The 18712-nt window shown below is 35.0% G+C and overlaps 1 protein-coding gene across 2 annotated transcripts in view; it reads left to right on the top strand.

Annotated features, from left to right (window-relative positions):
• CRMP (Collapsin Response Mediator Protein) overlaps positions 1 to 18712 on the top strand; it is a 104160-nt gene that overhangs the window by 72515 nt on the left and 12933 nt on the right. Inside the window, exons 3-8 of one of the 2 annotated variants that reach the window (XM_089649320.1) lie at positions 4402 to 4586; positions 7391 to 7467; positions 8180 to 8380; positions 11245 to 11391; positions 12737 to 12866; positions 18152 to 18173. In XM_089649320.1, coding sequence (XP_089505446.1) covers positions 4402 to 4586; positions 7391 to 7467; positions 8180 to 8380; positions 11245 to 11391; positions 12737 to 12866; positions 18152 to 18173 — 762 coding nt within the window. Of the gene's footprint in view, positions 1 to 4401; positions 4587 to 7390; positions 7468 to 8179; positions 8381 to 11244; positions 11392 to 12736; positions 12867 to 18064; positions 18174 to 18712 lie in introns of both variants that reach the window. The other variant, XM_089649319.1, reaches the window with a different exon arrangement.

The following is an 18712-nucleotide window of genomic DNA, read 5'->3' as shown; positions in this document are numbered from 1 at the left end:
CCTGCCGCCTGTGCTCTATAGATTGCAATTCATTTGTTAACGGACCGCCCCACCTTACATAGATTTTACACTAGGGTGATTAAAATTATATTTTTCATAATTTATGGTGATTTACAGCTTATAGATATATCTTCGATTTCACTATATTTTTACAGAGTAAATTTGGTCTTTAGTGTGGAGGGCTGTTAATTGATTGAATTGGAAATTAAAAGCATATAAGTTTCAATGAAGTATACCTAATTAATTGTAGATAAGCTGATGATTGTGCGTTTTTTATTGATAACAAAGAACAGGTGAAATCTCTAATTAAAGACCTTATCAGTTAATCCACAAGACTGAAAGAATAAACAAATCAAATGTTTCTTATCATAACTTTATGAAAATCAAAATAAAAATAGAATACTGTATATCTAAATGAAATAGAATAAAGTACCTCTAAATGAAAGAGAATACAATACATCTAAATGACTTAAAATACAGTATACTATCTAAATGAAATAGAATACGGTACATCTTAATTAAATAGAATACAGTATAATATCTAAATGAAATAGAATAAAGTACATCTAAATGAAATAGAATAAGTATAATATCTAAATTAAATAGAATACAGTACATCTATATGAAATAGAATATAGTATAATATCTAAATGAATTACAATAAAGTACATCTAAACGAAACAGAATACCTATATTGTAAATATCACTATAAATTAATTGTACGTTCCGTTTTAAGATGGCGGCCGTTTTAATGGTTCAGTAAACACTTTTTTTTTCAAATGTGAAATTATCGTGTTTATTTATACTTGTCATTGAGATAGAGACATGTCATTAAATTGTATAATTCCCTTATTTTAATATAAAAATGTTAAATTAAATATATGGTTTATAATTGAATAAATAGGTATTTAAGTTCCTACTTACAAATCTCATGATTTCAGGGCAAATTTTGGTTTTGATTTATTAGATATCGTAAGAGAAAATTAGAAACAAACTTTTATGTACTTGAGGTTCACTGTTTTCAAAATTATTAGTGTACTAGCTGTACCCCGCCTGTTACCGTGGATAAGTCTGTCTGTGCAGATAGAGAAACAATCGCGCGTGTTGCTTTTACGTCCAACAGATAGCGCTGATCAAAAAAACATGTTTTTACCTGCCGCAGGTGACATCTATATGTATAATTGTGTTGCGTTAAATTGCATTGTGTCAAAATTTCAAAGCAATCGGTGAGATTTGAGATTTTGAGCAAACCAACATTTACATTCTTATTTATATTTATCAGATTGATAGATTATATCAAATATATTATTCCATTTTGTTTGTTATTAGATTATTCATGCCACAATACTATTTTGATAAACCGGAAGATACAAACGTGACGTCCAGAATTTTTATAAATGTGACGTAAGAATCAGAAACGTGTGTAGGTTATAAACTATAAATACACATAACGTTTGGCAATATTCGACGGATATCGCGTTTTTAATACAGTTTTTATGCGAAAAGAGATAACCTTACTTGTTTAATTGATTACAACAGTGGCTCTCAACCTTTTTTCAAGTCGTCTATTTTTCATCATTTCCATAGTCGACCAATGAATAATATGACTTTACACTCAGTGTGATTAAATAGCTCAAATGATTTTTTATTAAAAAAGAAATATAACATATTATAATGTATAATATTTTTTATGTGAATAACACATAAGAGTCCCAACTGCTCCCAACCGTCGGGAGCCAGTGAGACTGTGTTTTGAGGCTGAAGATACGACGGGAGAGGAGGGCGATAGAGCAGAGGACGGTGGGGAAGTACCTGGCTATTCAGATATGGTCACCAAACACGGTTAAAGCCATTTAATTTAATTTGTGTTGTATTTAAAACAAAACAAATCAATTAAATAAAAGTTTCTTGTGCACGCTGGGATTTAAACCCTTTACCTCCGGATTCGTAGTCAAGAGCCTTACCACGGAGGCCGTCGCTACTTCATAATATGTGGGTAAAATTTATAGGGTTGATTATTCCTCATAATTAAAGATTCCGTACAATCCGAAATTTGTCGGTAGTGTTGGGTATCAAATTGTTCTGAAATGTGTCAAAATGTTCTGAAAAATAGTATCAAAATGTTCTGCCACTTTAGATCAATATTTTCTGAATTAAATTGTTCTTACAGTTATCAAAATTTTGTGAAACGTGTTCAAATGTTCTGAAATGTTCTCAAATGTGATTCACAATAACAGTTGAGAAACACTGCTTTAAATGCGTCACTCATAGATAAATAAATAAAATTTGATTAATAACTTCTGTAAATTCATTCATGTTGAAATATAGAAACATTTATGTATATATAATGTACCCAATGCACAGTTTTCTCTACCCAATGGTCCCCCCTTAGGTAAATTACGCGAACTTATCGTGCAGAAACACAACTGGGGGAGATTAGAGGTCTGATTAGCTTGCAGCAGACGCGGTAAATCACCGCAATTCCGTGCAAATCGTATGCAAAACGTGCATGCTATTATACTAAAAAAGCATTTCCAACTGACATTTCTTGTCACGCAAAAATGGCTTTAATTAAATTTACGTTACTTTGATTTTCTGACATTTCCTTGATTATCTTGTGACATTAAATAAACCATAAGAACTGACCTTGTTACATATTGTAGGGCGCCATGTTTTGTATGTATTTTTTGTCAAGGAATTGATCTCACAAAATTTAATAATAATTTAGAATACGATGTCCAGTAACATCAAGCTAGCTAACTCGTTGGAGTTAAATGTCGTCTGGAGATACACCCATCCATGAGCACTCGTTTGAGCGGCTACACAACCGAGATGCTAGGCGGTCAATTGCAAATCAACATCAGTTCATACTTGCTGATGAGTCAATTTTAGATTCCTGGGGTAGCAATTGAAACTGTTACAAACGAAGCAAACCACTCGGGGTGACCTAAGGCAGAGGTGTTGGTTATCCAATGAATGGTTCCCGGGGCGGCGGTAGTCATACCCGACTCCCAAATTGTAGGTATTGTCGGTAAAGGCACTGTTTGTTTTACTTTGGACTGTTATAAACTATAGCAGTGCTATTAAGGTTTTCTTACTATCTTAAAATATGGAATTTTGTAACTTTGGCACTCGAAAACTAATCGATTTGTACGAAATTCATAAAAGTGCCAATATCTCGAAAACTCCAAAGGATAACGTTGACTTTTAGGACACTCTGTATATGCTGAGGCTGCTGTCACTTGAAAATGAGCCGTATTGAGCCGTTACCCCCGAGACACTATATACAGGGTTTGGTGCGGTTTATGGTCCGGCGGATTCATTGGACCTTACATTTTCGAAAATGAGGCTGGAGCAACATTTACGGGGAATGGATTGCGCTATCGAGAGATGATTAATGATTTTTTATGGCCGGAATTGGATGGTATTGATCTGGACAACGTTTACTTTCAACAAGACGGCGCTACGTGCCACACAAGCAACGAAACCATTGATCTTTTACGATTGAACATCAAAATAACACCTCTTATTGGAAAACCCTGTACTATCCGAGGGATCTAGGAGGTATTGACTGAGCTCGTTAAATATGACTTTGTGGCTGTAATATCGGACGCATAAATAAATATGTTATTTCAAAATGTTGAAAATATTATCTTAACTGTGGCGAAAACACGCAACCCTTCGAGGTTCCCTAAATTAAAACAGGCACGTTTTATTAATGAAGTTAGTCACCGATGGGATAGGCAGATACGATGAAACATCACGATGTACGAAAAATGATTCATATTGCTGAATTAGATATTTCGTTAACAAACTTTTACCTCTCTGACATGGAGATAAGATTCCCGGATTTGGCCCGATGAATATAACAAATCATCACACAATTTCCATGCAAACGTAGGCAGAAAATATAAAACGTCATACAACTGCGTATTGGCAAACATTTCTTGAAGCTATAACGACAACAGTTATATTTTTCTCGCCACCAACAGAATGACTTTAAAAAAATTATATCATATACGGAATTATTCAATTTATCCAAATAAAAGTCACCAATTCTCTTTTCAAACTTTCCTCAGGAAGGTAGGTACCTACCATCATATTGATTATTCCGATTTGAGAGCTCGTAGCAAGAACCACGATCATGCGAACTCTGGCGGGATAAAAATGTAGTATTCAACACGGCCACCATCTTGAACCTGAGTCGAAACATAACAAACAAATTTGCAGAGAGAAATGGTCAAATGGTCTACTTAAAACAGGACTTCGCTACGCTCAATTGTTCAACAGTTGATGTAAATTGGGCCTCTACTCATCTACGAGTAGCTGTTATTTCCAAAAGACTAGTTATATTTTAATACTCAGGTTCTAACTTAATTTTATGATTTTTACTGTCCACAGGGAGATTGGACGCAACCTCATCATCCCCGGAGGCACACGCACTATCGAGGCTGGTGGAAAGCTGGTTCTCCCTGGCGGTATCGACCCCCACACCCACTTGGAGCTGGAGATGATGGGGGCGCAGACCATCGACAACTTCTACAGCGGGACCCGCGCTGCTGTCGCTGGGGGCACTACCATGATCAGTAAGCAATATTTTTCTATATGTAATTGCTAGATATCGGATTGTATAAATATGCATATGCATAAAACATATTTGACCCTTTCCGGTGGTTAGTGCATATGTAAGCCTTTTGTTCGTTAAGTGCATATCACCGTTTTGATCGTTAGTTCATATTTAAGCCTTTTTGTTCGTTAGTGCATATGTAAGCCATTTCGGTCGTTAGTGAATATTTAAGCCTTTTTGTTGGTTAGTGCATATTTAAGCCTTTTTGTTCGTTAGTGTATATTTAACCATTTTGTTCGTTAGTGCACCCTTTAGCTCTTTGTTCGTTAGTGCAGATTAAGCCTTTTTGGTCATTAGTGTATATTTTTTCGCCGATTTTAAGGCCCCGCATTTATAATTTCTATCGGCATAATATAACATTCCTTAATAATTAGGAAGCTCTTGAAAAATGTAGGTTATTTTTAAGATAATCTCTATTCAGATGCAAAATTGAAAAAGTAATTAAGTATATAAAATTAGCTCCTTAGAAATAAATCGCAAAGTATGTTAAGAAAATTATAAAAAAAAACATCTATCTGGTTCAGTTATTTAGCGTGTTACAGATATGAAAAAACGCAGTGTTTATTTAAATGATACTTAACTCAGACGTCAAGATATTCTTGCTCTATTTTAAATAAGCCGTGTTTTATTAAACACTTTTACAACAGTCACTTGCGCTTATTCATTGCAATCTTTCTTAAAGCTATATAAAAAAGTTTAAATTACAGCTTTGGCTATAAAATGAATCTACAATTTTGCTTTATTCTCTTTTGTATTCTCCGACTTTTCAATAACATTATTTTTTATAATTAATTCCAATATAACGAGAGATTTTACGCTATAAAAGAAATAGTGACATGATTGTCTTCTTGAATATTCTTACAATCGTCTGCCCATCTTAGGCTGAGCACATCTAATTAATGTTGGCAATAGGTAAGATTTTCCCACAGCTGTAAAAACTCAAAATCAGAAAATACCATCTTTCTCCTCGGTATTAACTCTTGACAGGCCAAGATGCCAAACAAAGCGTCTGTAACCAAGTGGTCTTCCGACGACCCCATGCATTTTCTGTCTTATGGGCTTTTAAACTATAGAAATCCCAATTATTCAGTCGATTATTAATTGTAACTTATGTATTTGCGCAGGAATATACGTAAAATACTAAAGTGATGTGTCAAGTATTTCAGCTAATACAGGATTTTCCAATAAGAGGTGTTATTTTGAATAGCCCGCTATTTCTGTAGATGTTACTTTTGAAGCTGTCATTTTTTGACATTTGACAAGTAGAAACTACGCCATTAATAAAAATGGAACGATACACGCTTCAACAACACATTGAAATTATTTAAATTCACTTGAGTGAATCAAATGCAAATCATCTTGAGTGATGAGGCCCATTTCCACCTCGGTGGCTTCGTCAACGAGCAAAATTATCGCATCTGGGGCTCGGAAAACCCAAGAGTTATTGTTGAAAAGCCTCTCTATCCTCAACGTGTAACTGTTTGGTGCGGTTTATGGTCCGGCGGAGTCATTGGACCTTACTTTTTCGAAAATGAGGCTGGAGCAACAGTTACGGTGAATGGATTGCGCTATCGAGAGATGATTAATGATTTTTTATGGGCGGAATTGGATGGTATTGATCTGGACAACATTAACTTTCAACAAGACGGCGCTACGTGCCACACAAGCAAAGAAACCATTGATCTTTTACGATTGAATATCAAAATAACACCTCTCATTGATAATTAAGTGCGTCTGAGACGACAAATACTAATGAGGTATTTTTTACAAACAAGGAATTCAGTTTAAGATGTTTTGGAGATTTAAAGTTTATTTATCTGATTCTGATCATTGTTCTACAAACATGTAATTTTAATATTTTTTTATTTGAAAACCCGCTCGTTCCGAAACGGTTCCAACTGGCTACAGTCATTATGACATAGAAACCGCCAATATCTGATAAGACAGTTGCCCCCTACGTCGCCCAGCATGATATCAACGCCGCAGAATTCACGAATTAAAACGGACGCATTGGCGGCAAATCGAAAATGGTACATTTAATTATTTATAGAAAACTCATTCGTTATCGTAAAGTATTGAAGCAGTCCGCTCCGGACGAAGACTTTCCAAGGCGCCAGGGAGCCAAGGAGCCAAGGCGCTGATAATACCTAACACCTAGTACAGCGCCAGGCACCGTTTGGCCAAGGGCTGGCCCTGCCAATAATTATGACATGGCAAAGGACGAACTCCGTGAAACAGCTGTAAGCTCCTTGGCTCAGGCCCCTGAAATCGCTGGTTTAAATATCAACGTGGGATAATTTAAAAATATATATTACTTACGTTTTTTTCAGATGGAGAATTTTCATAAATTAAAAAAAAAACAATATATTTATGTAGGTATTTGAATCTCGCTCCAGAGTACTAGACGCTCATGAGACACCACCATTTGGAACAAAACTTTGCTTGAAATGGCTTTAGCTATGTTTTGTCACTAGATCTGAATACACGAGTACTTTCCAAACGTCATTTTTCCTTCGCTTTTCCACTTCCTTTAGCCTGCAACCAGCATATTATAACATTCTCCAAACCTAACCTAACCTAACTCAACCTTCTCCTTCTGCTTCACTTCGCCCATTTCCTGCAGCCTCGTAACATTCCCTAAATGTGGATTAAATAGTTTCACTAAATGATTATATAAATTTGTATTATAATGTTATATGGGAATTCTCCATAATTTAGCATAGTTCCATACCATTTTCTAAGTATCAAACCTTTTGTTTGCAGTTGACTTTGCTCTACCCAGAAAAGGAGAATCGCTTGTGGAGGCCTACAATAGATGGCGTGAACTTGCTGATGTCAAGGTTTGTAGAATATTTAAAATATAATATTGAAAATACTATGGATGTATTAGCACTTACTCAGAAGACTAACCAGCCATTCATGATCATTTTTGAAGTAAAAAATTTAGATGTTATTTTTATTCAACTATCATAACCATAAAAATAAATTTCTATAACAGATATTATCCTTACCTGTTTTGATTCTTATTTTTATAAATACTCTCGGGTAACGAATAACCCGACAATATTTGAAAAAATCCTACTACCAGTTCCTGTTGTTTGGGTGTTGATGGAAGCCTTAGCTAGAAACGAATTGTACCCACGCCTAGGTGGGAACCAACGCATTTTTCCACTAACAGGTCAATATAATTGATTGAGTATAGCGAAGTTCTGTTTTAACTCAACCGTTTTGCATTTCGTCTGTTTTAAAGAATCTTATTCTTAGTCATGTTTTCAATATTAGGCACCTACCTGCCTTCAAAAGTATTAAATAAGAATTCTCATTGAGATAGTGACGCTTCTTTAAATTGCATAATTCTCTATTTGAATTTTTTTTAAATGTTATGTAAAATATATTAATGTTTATAATAATAGTATTTAAATACCAACCTACATATATTTTGATTTTAGAGGGAATTTTTGATTTTGATGTATTAAATAAGATAAAAATTATTAACTTTTTTGTACGCGAAATCGATCGTTATTTATATAGAAATTTTTTCTCAATTTCCAGGTCTGCTGCGATTACGCACTCCACGTCGGAGTAACCTGGTGGTCAGAGTCCGTACAGAAGGAGATGGCGGTGCTGTGCAGCGAGGACTACGGAGTCAACTCCTTCAAGATGTTTATGGCCTACCGGGACGCCTGGATGCTAGATGACTATGAGCTCTACTCTGCATTCCAGGCCTGCAGTCAACTTGGAGCTGTTCCTCAGGTAACCTAACCTAATTTAGTGTCTCCCGACCCGGCCTGATATTGGTGGGCAGATGTACCCGCCGCACGGTGGGCTGAAAATCGCCTCTCATAGACATAGAAACTTGAATTTTCAAGTGTATTTTTTTTGGCTAGAAATGGATTCTGCTGATCATTACTATGCTATAAAAATTTGTATGAAGCAATTGCGTGTACAAATGAAGGAGTCATCATTTTTTTAAGAAAAATTTGTATGGAACTGACATTAAAAATGAGGCTATCTCTGGAATCATAAGGTTGACCATTATATCCTTACACACAAATATACTATTATTTATTTATATTTTTTTGACATACTTCGTATTGTGGCGAAACTTGTGATTTTTTTTTTAAAAATCCTCAAAGTTGAAAAAAAAAACTTTTTTATGTTGAAGATTCATTTTAATGCTTAAATGCTTTACATATGAGTATGCTTTGTCTAGTTTACAATATTTTATTTACACTGCAAGCCTAAAAGCATTTAAGCATTAAAATGAATCATCAACATTAAAAAGGGTTTTTTTCAACTTTGAGGATTTTTAAAAAAAAAATCGCACCTTGCGCCACAATATGAAGTATGTCAAAAAAATACAAATAAATAGTAGTATTATCTGTATGTAAGGATAGAACGGCCAACCTTATGATTCCAGAGATAGCCTCATTTTTAATGTCAGCGCCATACAAATTTTTCTTAAAAAAATTATAACTCCTTCATTTGTACACGCAATTGCTTCGTACGACATTTTATAGCATAGTAATGATCAGCAGAATCCATTTCTAGCCAAAAAAAATACCCTTGAAAATTCAAGTCTCTATGTCTATGAAAGCCGATTTTCAGCCCACTGTGCGCCGTCAAGAACTAGACAAACTTTATCTAAACGTGAATCAGAGCACACCTTCTATGTCACTAAACGTACAGAACCACTTGATTGATACACGAAAGATTCCCTGAGCGACGTAACGCAAACCAGCCTCCCAAATAGGGTATTTTCACTGTTTTTTCACAGACATAGGAATTAATAGACGAGAAGATAATGGCGAGGGGTAAAATCAACTGTTGAAGAACGAAGGGCGTAAGACTGACTGTGATTCGTCAATAAATCAATCTGACAGTAAATAGGCATCTCGCATTATAATATCACCATTTACTTCTTAAAAGTAAATTCTGCTTTTGAATGAATAGACATTTTTACATGGGAGCGCAAATTACTCGCCACGTTATGAACAAATTTGCGAAGTCCAAATTCGGCAAAAAAATTCGGTTCTATTTTCAGAGTCGAATATTTCGTTTAAGTATTTAGTTAAGACACTTTTATAAATGTTCATAATTTACTTCCCAGCAACCAACCAGCTTTGTGTTTCGCGTCCAGACGTTTCTCGATGTGATAGTATATGTTTCTAAAACTGATCTATATTATACGATGTGAATATGCTTAAAATAAAGTAAAATAATGCTTATATATGGAATGTAATACGACAATTGGGTTTATTCTCTTTTTCACATCTATTTTTACAAGTTTTCATAGTACAAGTCAACATTTTGCCGTGTTATTTCGTAAAATGAACCGATGATGCCTCGACCATAGTTCGCACAAGAATGATGACGTCACGTTTTCAAATTTCACTTGAGGCCATACGCGAGCCCAGCCGGCTCCAATGGAACCGGTATGGGGAGTGGGGATAATACGCTTTTAATCACTTAGGGCAGGTCTACTAATATTCATATGTCTATGATTTCTTGCCATTTTGGAATGTGCAGTTTTGGATAGTGTTTAAAATAAACAATTATAAATGAAAATATTAAAATTACATATTTTTAGTGCGATAATCAAAATCAGAAAAATAAACTTCAAATAAATATGGGACGCATTTTTATCGTTATTCATAGTTTGTGAAAATACCCCATTGATATCTCCTTCAAGTCGAACGTTAGTTTGCTGTACTAAATATTACCTGTAATACAGGGTTTTCCAATAAGAGGTGTTATTTTGAATAGCCCGCTATTTCTGTAGATGTTGCTTTTGAAGCTGTCATTTTTTGACATTTGACAAGTAGAAACTACGCCATTAATAAAAATGGAACGATACACGCTTTAACAACGCATTGAAATTATTAAAATTCACTTGAGTGAATCAAATGCAAATCATCTTGAGTGAAGAGGCCCATTTCCACCTCGGTGGCTTCATCAACAAGCAAAATTGTCGCATCTGGGGCTCGGAAAACCCAAGAGTTATTGTTTAAAAGCCTCTCTATCTTCAACGTGTGACTGTTTGGTGCGGTTTATGGCCCGGCGGAGTCATTGGACCTTTCTTTTTCGAAAATGAGGCTGGAGCAACAGTTACGGTGAATGGATTGCGCTATCGAGAGATGATTAATGATTTTTTATGGGCGGAATTGGATGGTATTGATCTGGACAACTTTTACTTTCAACAAGACGGCACTACGTGCCACACAAGCAACGAAACCATTGATCTTTTACGATTGAATATCAAAATAACACCTCTTATTGGAAAACCCTGTATTAAATATTAACCAGCAGATAAAGTGTTTGGAAACTTTGACAGTTATATTTTAAAATAACAGAGGGTGCCACATGCGTTTACAACAATCCAAAACTGTGCAGTCATTACGATAATAATATAAGATTGAACAGTTATTTCTGTAACCTACTCTCACTAACATCTAAATAATACTACCGTCAACCTTGTGACATAGTCCCACTGGATCCAGGTGGTTGGGATCACCTCTGTGATAATTAGTTAGTCCAACGCATCGGTGATCTTCAGCTTCTCCAGCCCTCCATTTAATTTCTCTTCTCTAACATTGTTGAATTTGTATTTGTTCCAGGTCCATGCGGAGAACGGGCACATCATTGCCAAGAATGTGGAGCGTCTGAATTCTAAGGGGGTGACAGGGGCTGAAGGTCACGAGCTCTCCAGGAATGAGGAGGTTGAGGCAGAAGCTGTCAACCGGGCCTGCGTTATTGCCAACCAGGTCAGTGCTACTATCTGGATGCCTAGTGCGGCCATATCGATAACGAAGCATTATCAGAGTATCTAGTACGATAGATCGATAAAACCCTATATCAATACGATATTGACTAAATCCATCGTCTATGGTTACTAGGCGGTGTGTGCGAGAACAGTCAGCAATTGTTTGCGACGGCCGGCAGACTAAATCTGCTAAGCGTGACGTCTAACCTTCACTGAGCTTCCGTCAACTGTCAATTTACACAACTTCTTTAATAATGTTGTTCGTTATGCAAAATTACTAACTTATTAATGAACGGAGGCAGACAAATGAAGCTCGTAAGAATTGAAAGATGTCGTATATGTGATCAATTGAATCCGTTTGAGCCTAGAAAAACGAGTTATGGCTAAAGACCTCATTGACCATTTAACTCCCATTATAGTATCAAAAAGTACATTTAGACTGCCAATAGTTCCAACGTACATTAAAGTGAGTGTATTTCAATTTAACACTGTCAACTTATTCGTATTTTATCGTAGAAGTTTAAAAATGTCGATCTATGGACGATACTCGCCAGTGTTGCCATCGTAAGGCGTTTTCTTATTTATTTCGTTGTCAATATCCGCTTGGCTATCAACATGCCTAACAAGCGCAACCGTGCTCGGGCAATCAATATACAATCGTCATTATTTAAGCCTATCAATCCAATATTGTTAAGTTATTGATTTGACCGTGCAAGACCCCCGGTAGGATAAAATTAGCTGTCGATGTCCCGTGCATGAATGTCAGGGAAAAAATGCCCTATGATAGCAACGCGTAATTGGAATATCAAAATTATATATATTTGGAATATCATAACCGGTTTTATTAATTATTTTAGGAATTCTTTGATTGCTTTTGACCAAAGGTCGTTAGCCATTACCCATGATATTCTAAATAACTATCGAAGCTACGTTTACAGAAGTTCAAATATGTCAACGTTGAGCAAAGAGCAGCCTGTGCAAGTGAATATACAAATTTTTGCCAGAATGTTTTTTGACAGTGAATTAGAGCTATACACAGCGTCTGGAAATTCGTAGTACAAGCAGGAAACTAGTAAATTGGGCTAAATAGAACATTTGATTTCATTCAAATTTGAACGGAAGAAACTTCTAGTTTTCTTCTTTATTCTATGGTGTACAAGTTTACCAATGAACAAACAAACTGGTGCAGCATACCAACGATATTGGCCCGATGTCAACTGTCAAATGTAATTATCATACTAATCACCAATATTGTTGATTTTTATCATGTTGACTTTCATGATCTTACTTCTGTCACTGTACGCGCTTTTTAAGGCAACCTTTTATTTTATTAATTAACCTTCCAGGCCCAAACCCCGCTGTACATCGTGCACATGATGTCCAAGTCTGCTGTGAAGGCCCTGACTGACGCCCGTCGCCGTGGCCAGAACAAGCCTGTGTTCGGGGAGACCTTGGCGGCCACCGTCGGCACTGACGGTAATGTTGCTTACCCTTTGTTATTGTCACTTCGAGGAATCTAACATCGGAGCGGGGCTTCTCATTGCTTCTAATATCTCAATGTCAATGGTAAAAATGATAACACAATGTGCTCTGCGGTCACACTGATTCGAGGCAATGCCGCATGTATAAAAATCCAGACCACTAGACCTTCGTCCATGGCGATACGCAATTATCCGATACGTGACAATTCAAGTATCTTGGCGACCACCGTCAGCCGGGCGAGGTCGTCCCCACTCACTTCGTCGAGACTTAACTAAACATGGTGTTACTCGTGTCAAACATTTTATAACAATGCATTCAGATCAATGCAAGGAATAAAACAGTCAACAAAGAATGACAGGATATTAAAATGACAGTTACATCAACTGTTTGGTTGATAGCAAGGTTATGGCATTCTAATTTTAACATTTCGAGAGATGATTAACGGCGCAACGTTGGTCTAGTGATTTCAGTAGCAACGTGTGCGGACTGTGTGCGACCAATTTATGCGACTAAGTACACCACATAAGCATCAGATACTCGCATGTCCCTATGGACGAAGGGCCTAAAAGAAAGGGTTTTTTGTTTTTAACAAGTTCGGTGGCCAGGTTTTGCTGAAAAAATAAGACAAAATCATATTGTGATTGTTGTCGGACAATTAATTGTGATTGTGGTCAAGGTAACTTGATTGGATTCAGAATTTTAAAGTCAACACAATATTATGGAAGAAGCCATAAAAACAATTTCTAATATCCAATCATTTCATCTAATTTTTAATGAGCAATATTTTTACATATCGTCACTTTAATTAGTAAATTACCTTACCTGGTCCATCTAGGCTTCTTTACAGGAGAAACAAAAAACTTTGTGCGCATACTAAATGTATGCAATCAAATAAATACTAGTTTCCTTGTAAAATAATAAATTTTGGTATAATTTTGGACCGATTTGTTAAAAGAATGAATCCTTATTTAACCAAATATCTAAGTTATGAATTGCAAATAAATCTGTATTTTTTCAAAAAAAAAATTTTTATTGATTTTTTTTAAATTCCTGCATTATTTTAATAATATTTATAGAAAAATTGTAATTTGCACAAAAAAATACACTGAAAAAAAAGATTAGTACAAAAAATATCTTAAATCTAGCTTTTTGCCTAAAATTTCTCATAATTTCTTGATACTATTGTTTGTATCACACGGATGTGAGATTTCTTTAGTAATATATTTTTAAAATGCCACAAGATGGCGTTCATCTCAATTTGTGAAAAAATGCAAAGGAATTTTAATTAATTAAGGTGACAATAATCTTTTGGAATAACTATCTCAAATATGATTTTTTATCAATTTGTGTCCCTTACTAATATTGCTTTTTCCAGCTTCGGGTAAATGTTTCATTAATCGAAATTGTCTCTAAAAAATCTATAATAAGGTGTGATCCAATTCGAGTTTCCTATATTGACAACACTGTAAATTAAACAACTGTCATTAATGGCGCATGTTTAACGGATCAAATGTTTGTTCGATACAACACATTTACCAAATGGATCGTTTGATTACCGCTCAAAAATTGTTTAATTATTCCATAGCAATAACAATTCTGTGCGAACTGTGTATCAACCTTTATGGGAAGATTATGGTCAATTTAACTTTCCTACTGAGCGAACAATTGAACAATGAGCCAAAATCAAGCGATTTAACGTTTCGACGACAAGTCGCGTCTACGCCAACAAACCTAAAACGTTGGAGCATCTAAAAACTGACATACGCTAAATTACAGCCTAGATAGCCCACCAAACATTTGAAAAAGTCATGGAAAATTATCTCAAAAGAATCAACTACTGCAGAAGTTACAGAGTTACTATTTGCTCGACATCATGTTGCATAGTGAATTGATATACTAAATATTCGATTAATAAAAAAATATGTATGATAATCTTACATTTTGTGCTTTTTCATAAATAAAAGTTGGGAAACTGGAGTTGGATCACCTTTATAAACAACCATCCCATTTAACCATTTAAAAAACGTAATAAAGTTTAATTTGCTTTTGTTTACATCGTTATGAAAATAATGCTTTTGATTGTCCATTATACAGTGTGGCTCATAAATAAACATCTGAAACTTAATGCTAGAATTGCCTATGTACGTTTTTATGATTTGAGCTAGATGTCAGGATGTACCTACTCTAAAATCCATTCTTTGATTGCTATAAAAACCTATTACAACCATTCACGATCAATGGAATTGTGGCATATCTAATGTGTAGATTTGTAGAAATCGGCAAGCAATAACCTCTCTTGAACAAATCACTTATTTGACGTAGGCACTTCTAGCATAAACCTAAAGCCCTGGACAGAAAAAAATTGAAGCCGCCGGGTGAGGAGGAAGATATATGAAAAATGCCAAAACCTACTGAATTCTTTTAATAACATATCCCGTAATGTCTCATCAAATACCCAAAAAAAACACAAGCCGTTATAACTGCATTAACAGTACACAAATAAAATTGTAATACTTCATTATGCACCACTTTGCATACAAATCATTTCAAACGTTAGTCATACAAGATGGCTGCCAGACAATTCCCCCTCACTCTAGATTTGGCTTCAATGCTATTCATTATACAAAATAGCACTAATACTCTGTCCAGAACTTTTTAAGTCCATGCTTCTAGCATTCCCCCGGATATGTACATTCCTACTATCAATAGTTTAAATATAACCTTAGAGCTGTGGTGACATGAAATTTTAATCGCTTTTTCTATGCAGAATTTCTAGGTTAACGCAAACTATTTTAAACCCAAAAAAAAATTGTATGTCTCAAAGATTCTTCCAAAATTATTGTTGCAATCGGAAGAATTGCATGTATGTGTTACTTCAATTGTATTTTTTTAGTATACTCTTATATAGGGTGTATCGGCAAGTACCCGACAAACTTTAACCATCTATTCCTCAGCACATTTGGAGTAAAAAATGTTATGGGCGCTTTGCTGTCCGATAACATTTTTTTTCCATTAAAAACAAAAAATAAATAAAAAATCCACACTCCGTCACTGTTATTTGCATTGTTTCTCGTGTTCAACAGCTGTTATTAGCAAGTGTGTCAAAAAGTGTCCTCGCTCTTTCGTACACACTAAATAATAATAGTTAAAAATGAGACGAATGGTTCCGTGCCATTTCATTGTGATTATAAAAGCGCGCCAACGTAGTTACGTACGTACATTATTCAACGAAACTCAAACAAAATATTGCCAGACGGGTTTTCAAACTTTGACAAAGGATAAAACATTGGTGACATGTGGTGAAAATATGAATAGTAAATTTTTTATAAAAAAAAAAATGTTACCGGACAGCAAAGTGCCCATAACATTTTTTACTCCAAATGTGCTTAGGAATAGCTGGTTAAAGTTTGTCCGGTACGTGCCGATACACCCTGTATAGGATGTCCCAAAAAATAGTTTCAAGCGAAATTAGAATTTCAACTAACTTTGGGATTCAACATTTTTTATGGCGCAATGGTATCAGATATGCCCACAATTGTTTTTGTGTCTACAAAGTATACTATTTACCAAATTAGGAAAAAAATCAAGCATGTATCTCAATAATTCATCTCTGTGACCAATAATCTCTTGTATTTCACAAAAAATACTTTAAAAAAAATCATAACCCGAAAACAAAAAATCGCTGAACTTACATGGGGATGATTTGAGTACCCCTGGGGGTGCTCTACCCCTGAATTTTCACTTGACACAATTTTTTCGGACACCCTATATTTTGTTTATCAAATTTTGGGTCACATTGCTCATAATATTATTTCGTGTCTGTATTTTTATGTGTTTTGTATAAAAAAGCCTATTGATTTTAAAAACATATGTAAAAGTCAGTCAATTTGCTTTTGTTATTGATGTAATTACAATATTGAACTATCAAAACCTCATAAAACTGTGAATAATAATTATTATTTTACATACAAGGTTTTTATTTTTCACTATTGTTGTGGGTTCGCTTGGCATAATATCTCATATATTCAACTTTCTGCTATTTTAATTATTTAAATATTATTTCATGTATCATTAATTTCTTTTAGTTCAAACATTTACTTGCTGATTATCTTTTCTTACTATTTTAAATAATATATTTTTCTTCTTTTTTTATCTTTATCTTTTTGCACCAGTGAGAAATGTCAAAATTAACGAAAAACTTGTGAATCATTAGTTTAGATGCTTATAATAAATTGAAGTTCATCGGAGAGGTCAAGAGAATAATAAATAAATCTTTTTCTTACCAGAGGTTGGCTATCATCGTGGAAATAGACCAAAAATAGTGCAAATTCATCTTTACATAAATCATATTTTGCCAGTACCTACCAGTACTATTACATTCATAATAGTAATCCATTTTAACCTCAAAAATTCCGAAAACAGTTATTTAGGGTTGATTACAAAGGTCCAATTTAATAGATTTCTATTATACTCTTTGAGCTATTAACTTGGCGTAACAGTGCTTAGGTTAATCACAGTTGACATTTAATTATGATTACAAGTGCTTTCTTTGTAGCCTATAGCGATAAAATAACATTAGTACGATGGAATAGAGTAATTTGGTAGGCAATTATTGGCTTAGTTCCAACAGCGTTAGTCAGACAAGCTGGCAGTCGTGCAGCCAGATAATCTGACAGTCAGACAAGCATGAAAACAATTGTAATGTTAGACAGACAACTAGTCAGGTAATCACTTGGTCAGACAGTTCAGAACACAGCAGTAGTACAATCGAACAAATTGTCAAACAGACGGACACACACTCATACATTCAGCAGAGTAGACTGCAGACATATGTAGTCAGACAGACAGGCAAACTGATACAGACTTCCGATAGAGCAGACAATGTTTCAGTCAAAAGACGGTCATGCTGTCAGTCATTCATACAAACGATCAATCAAATATCATACTGTTAGGCAGTTAGATAAACAGCCAGACTATCAAATAATAGTAACGCAGTCAAGACAGTCAATCAAGCATATAATCATACCGTCTGGCAGTGAGATGACAGCCAGACTGTCAAATAGTAAAACAGTTAAGAAGACAGATAATCATTCAGAAAGATAGATAAACAGTCAGGAAGACAAATAATCAATCAGGCAGGCAGGCAGGCTACACCTAATCTTCCATATGTATTGAAATGAGATATTGTTAAGGCTCCCAGTGTAAGAATGTTTGCTTCCGCCATGCCGCTGGACACGTGATGTCCCCTCCGCTCCGGCCCGATCCAACCACTCCCGCAGCCATCATCGAGGCGCTCGCCAGGTGAGTCTTATGGGGGATTTACACTATTAATTTTTGTCGACTTATTCCCTTTGTCATGTCTTTGCGATTCGCCGTACAGCCAATCCATTAAAACAGTTGATTAATCAATTGCATGCGACAAGTTATTAATAATAATATTTGGATGATTTATATAGCTCTGTTTTGGTTGCAAAATCACCTCAAGGGCGCTGTACAAATATATAATACACTTCTACTTAGCTATACAGATAATATTATGGAGATAATATGAGTCGTGTAATTTCTATACCCGCTATATCAACTTTCATTGATTTGGAGAAAACCGCAAAAAACTGTCACATCTCTAGCGTACATAAGTAAATGCATTACAATTTTTTATATAATGAATTGGAGTAATAAAATTTCGAAAAGCATTTATTTTTCTATATATGTCTAGCAATAATTAAGTAATTTCGATAAATAAAATGGATATAGCGGATTTTGATACTCACTTCGTGATTTTGAAAGTCAACTGAGGCGACATGGCGGGTTTAGAAACTCACGCGTAGATCATTTTGACA

Source organism: Hesperophylax consimilis, chromosome 29 (assembly GCF_061612785.1).
Source record: "Hesperophylax consimilis isolate HC1 chromosome 29, BYU_Hcon_1.0, whole genome shotgun sequence".
Classification (NCBI taxonomy): domain Eukaryota; kingdom Metazoa; phylum Arthropoda; class Insecta; order Trichoptera; family Limnephilidae; genus Hesperophylax; species Hesperophylax consimilis.
The sequence above is the reverse complement of the archived record's forward strand: the minus strand, read 5'-3'. Positions and strand labels throughout refer to the sequence as shown.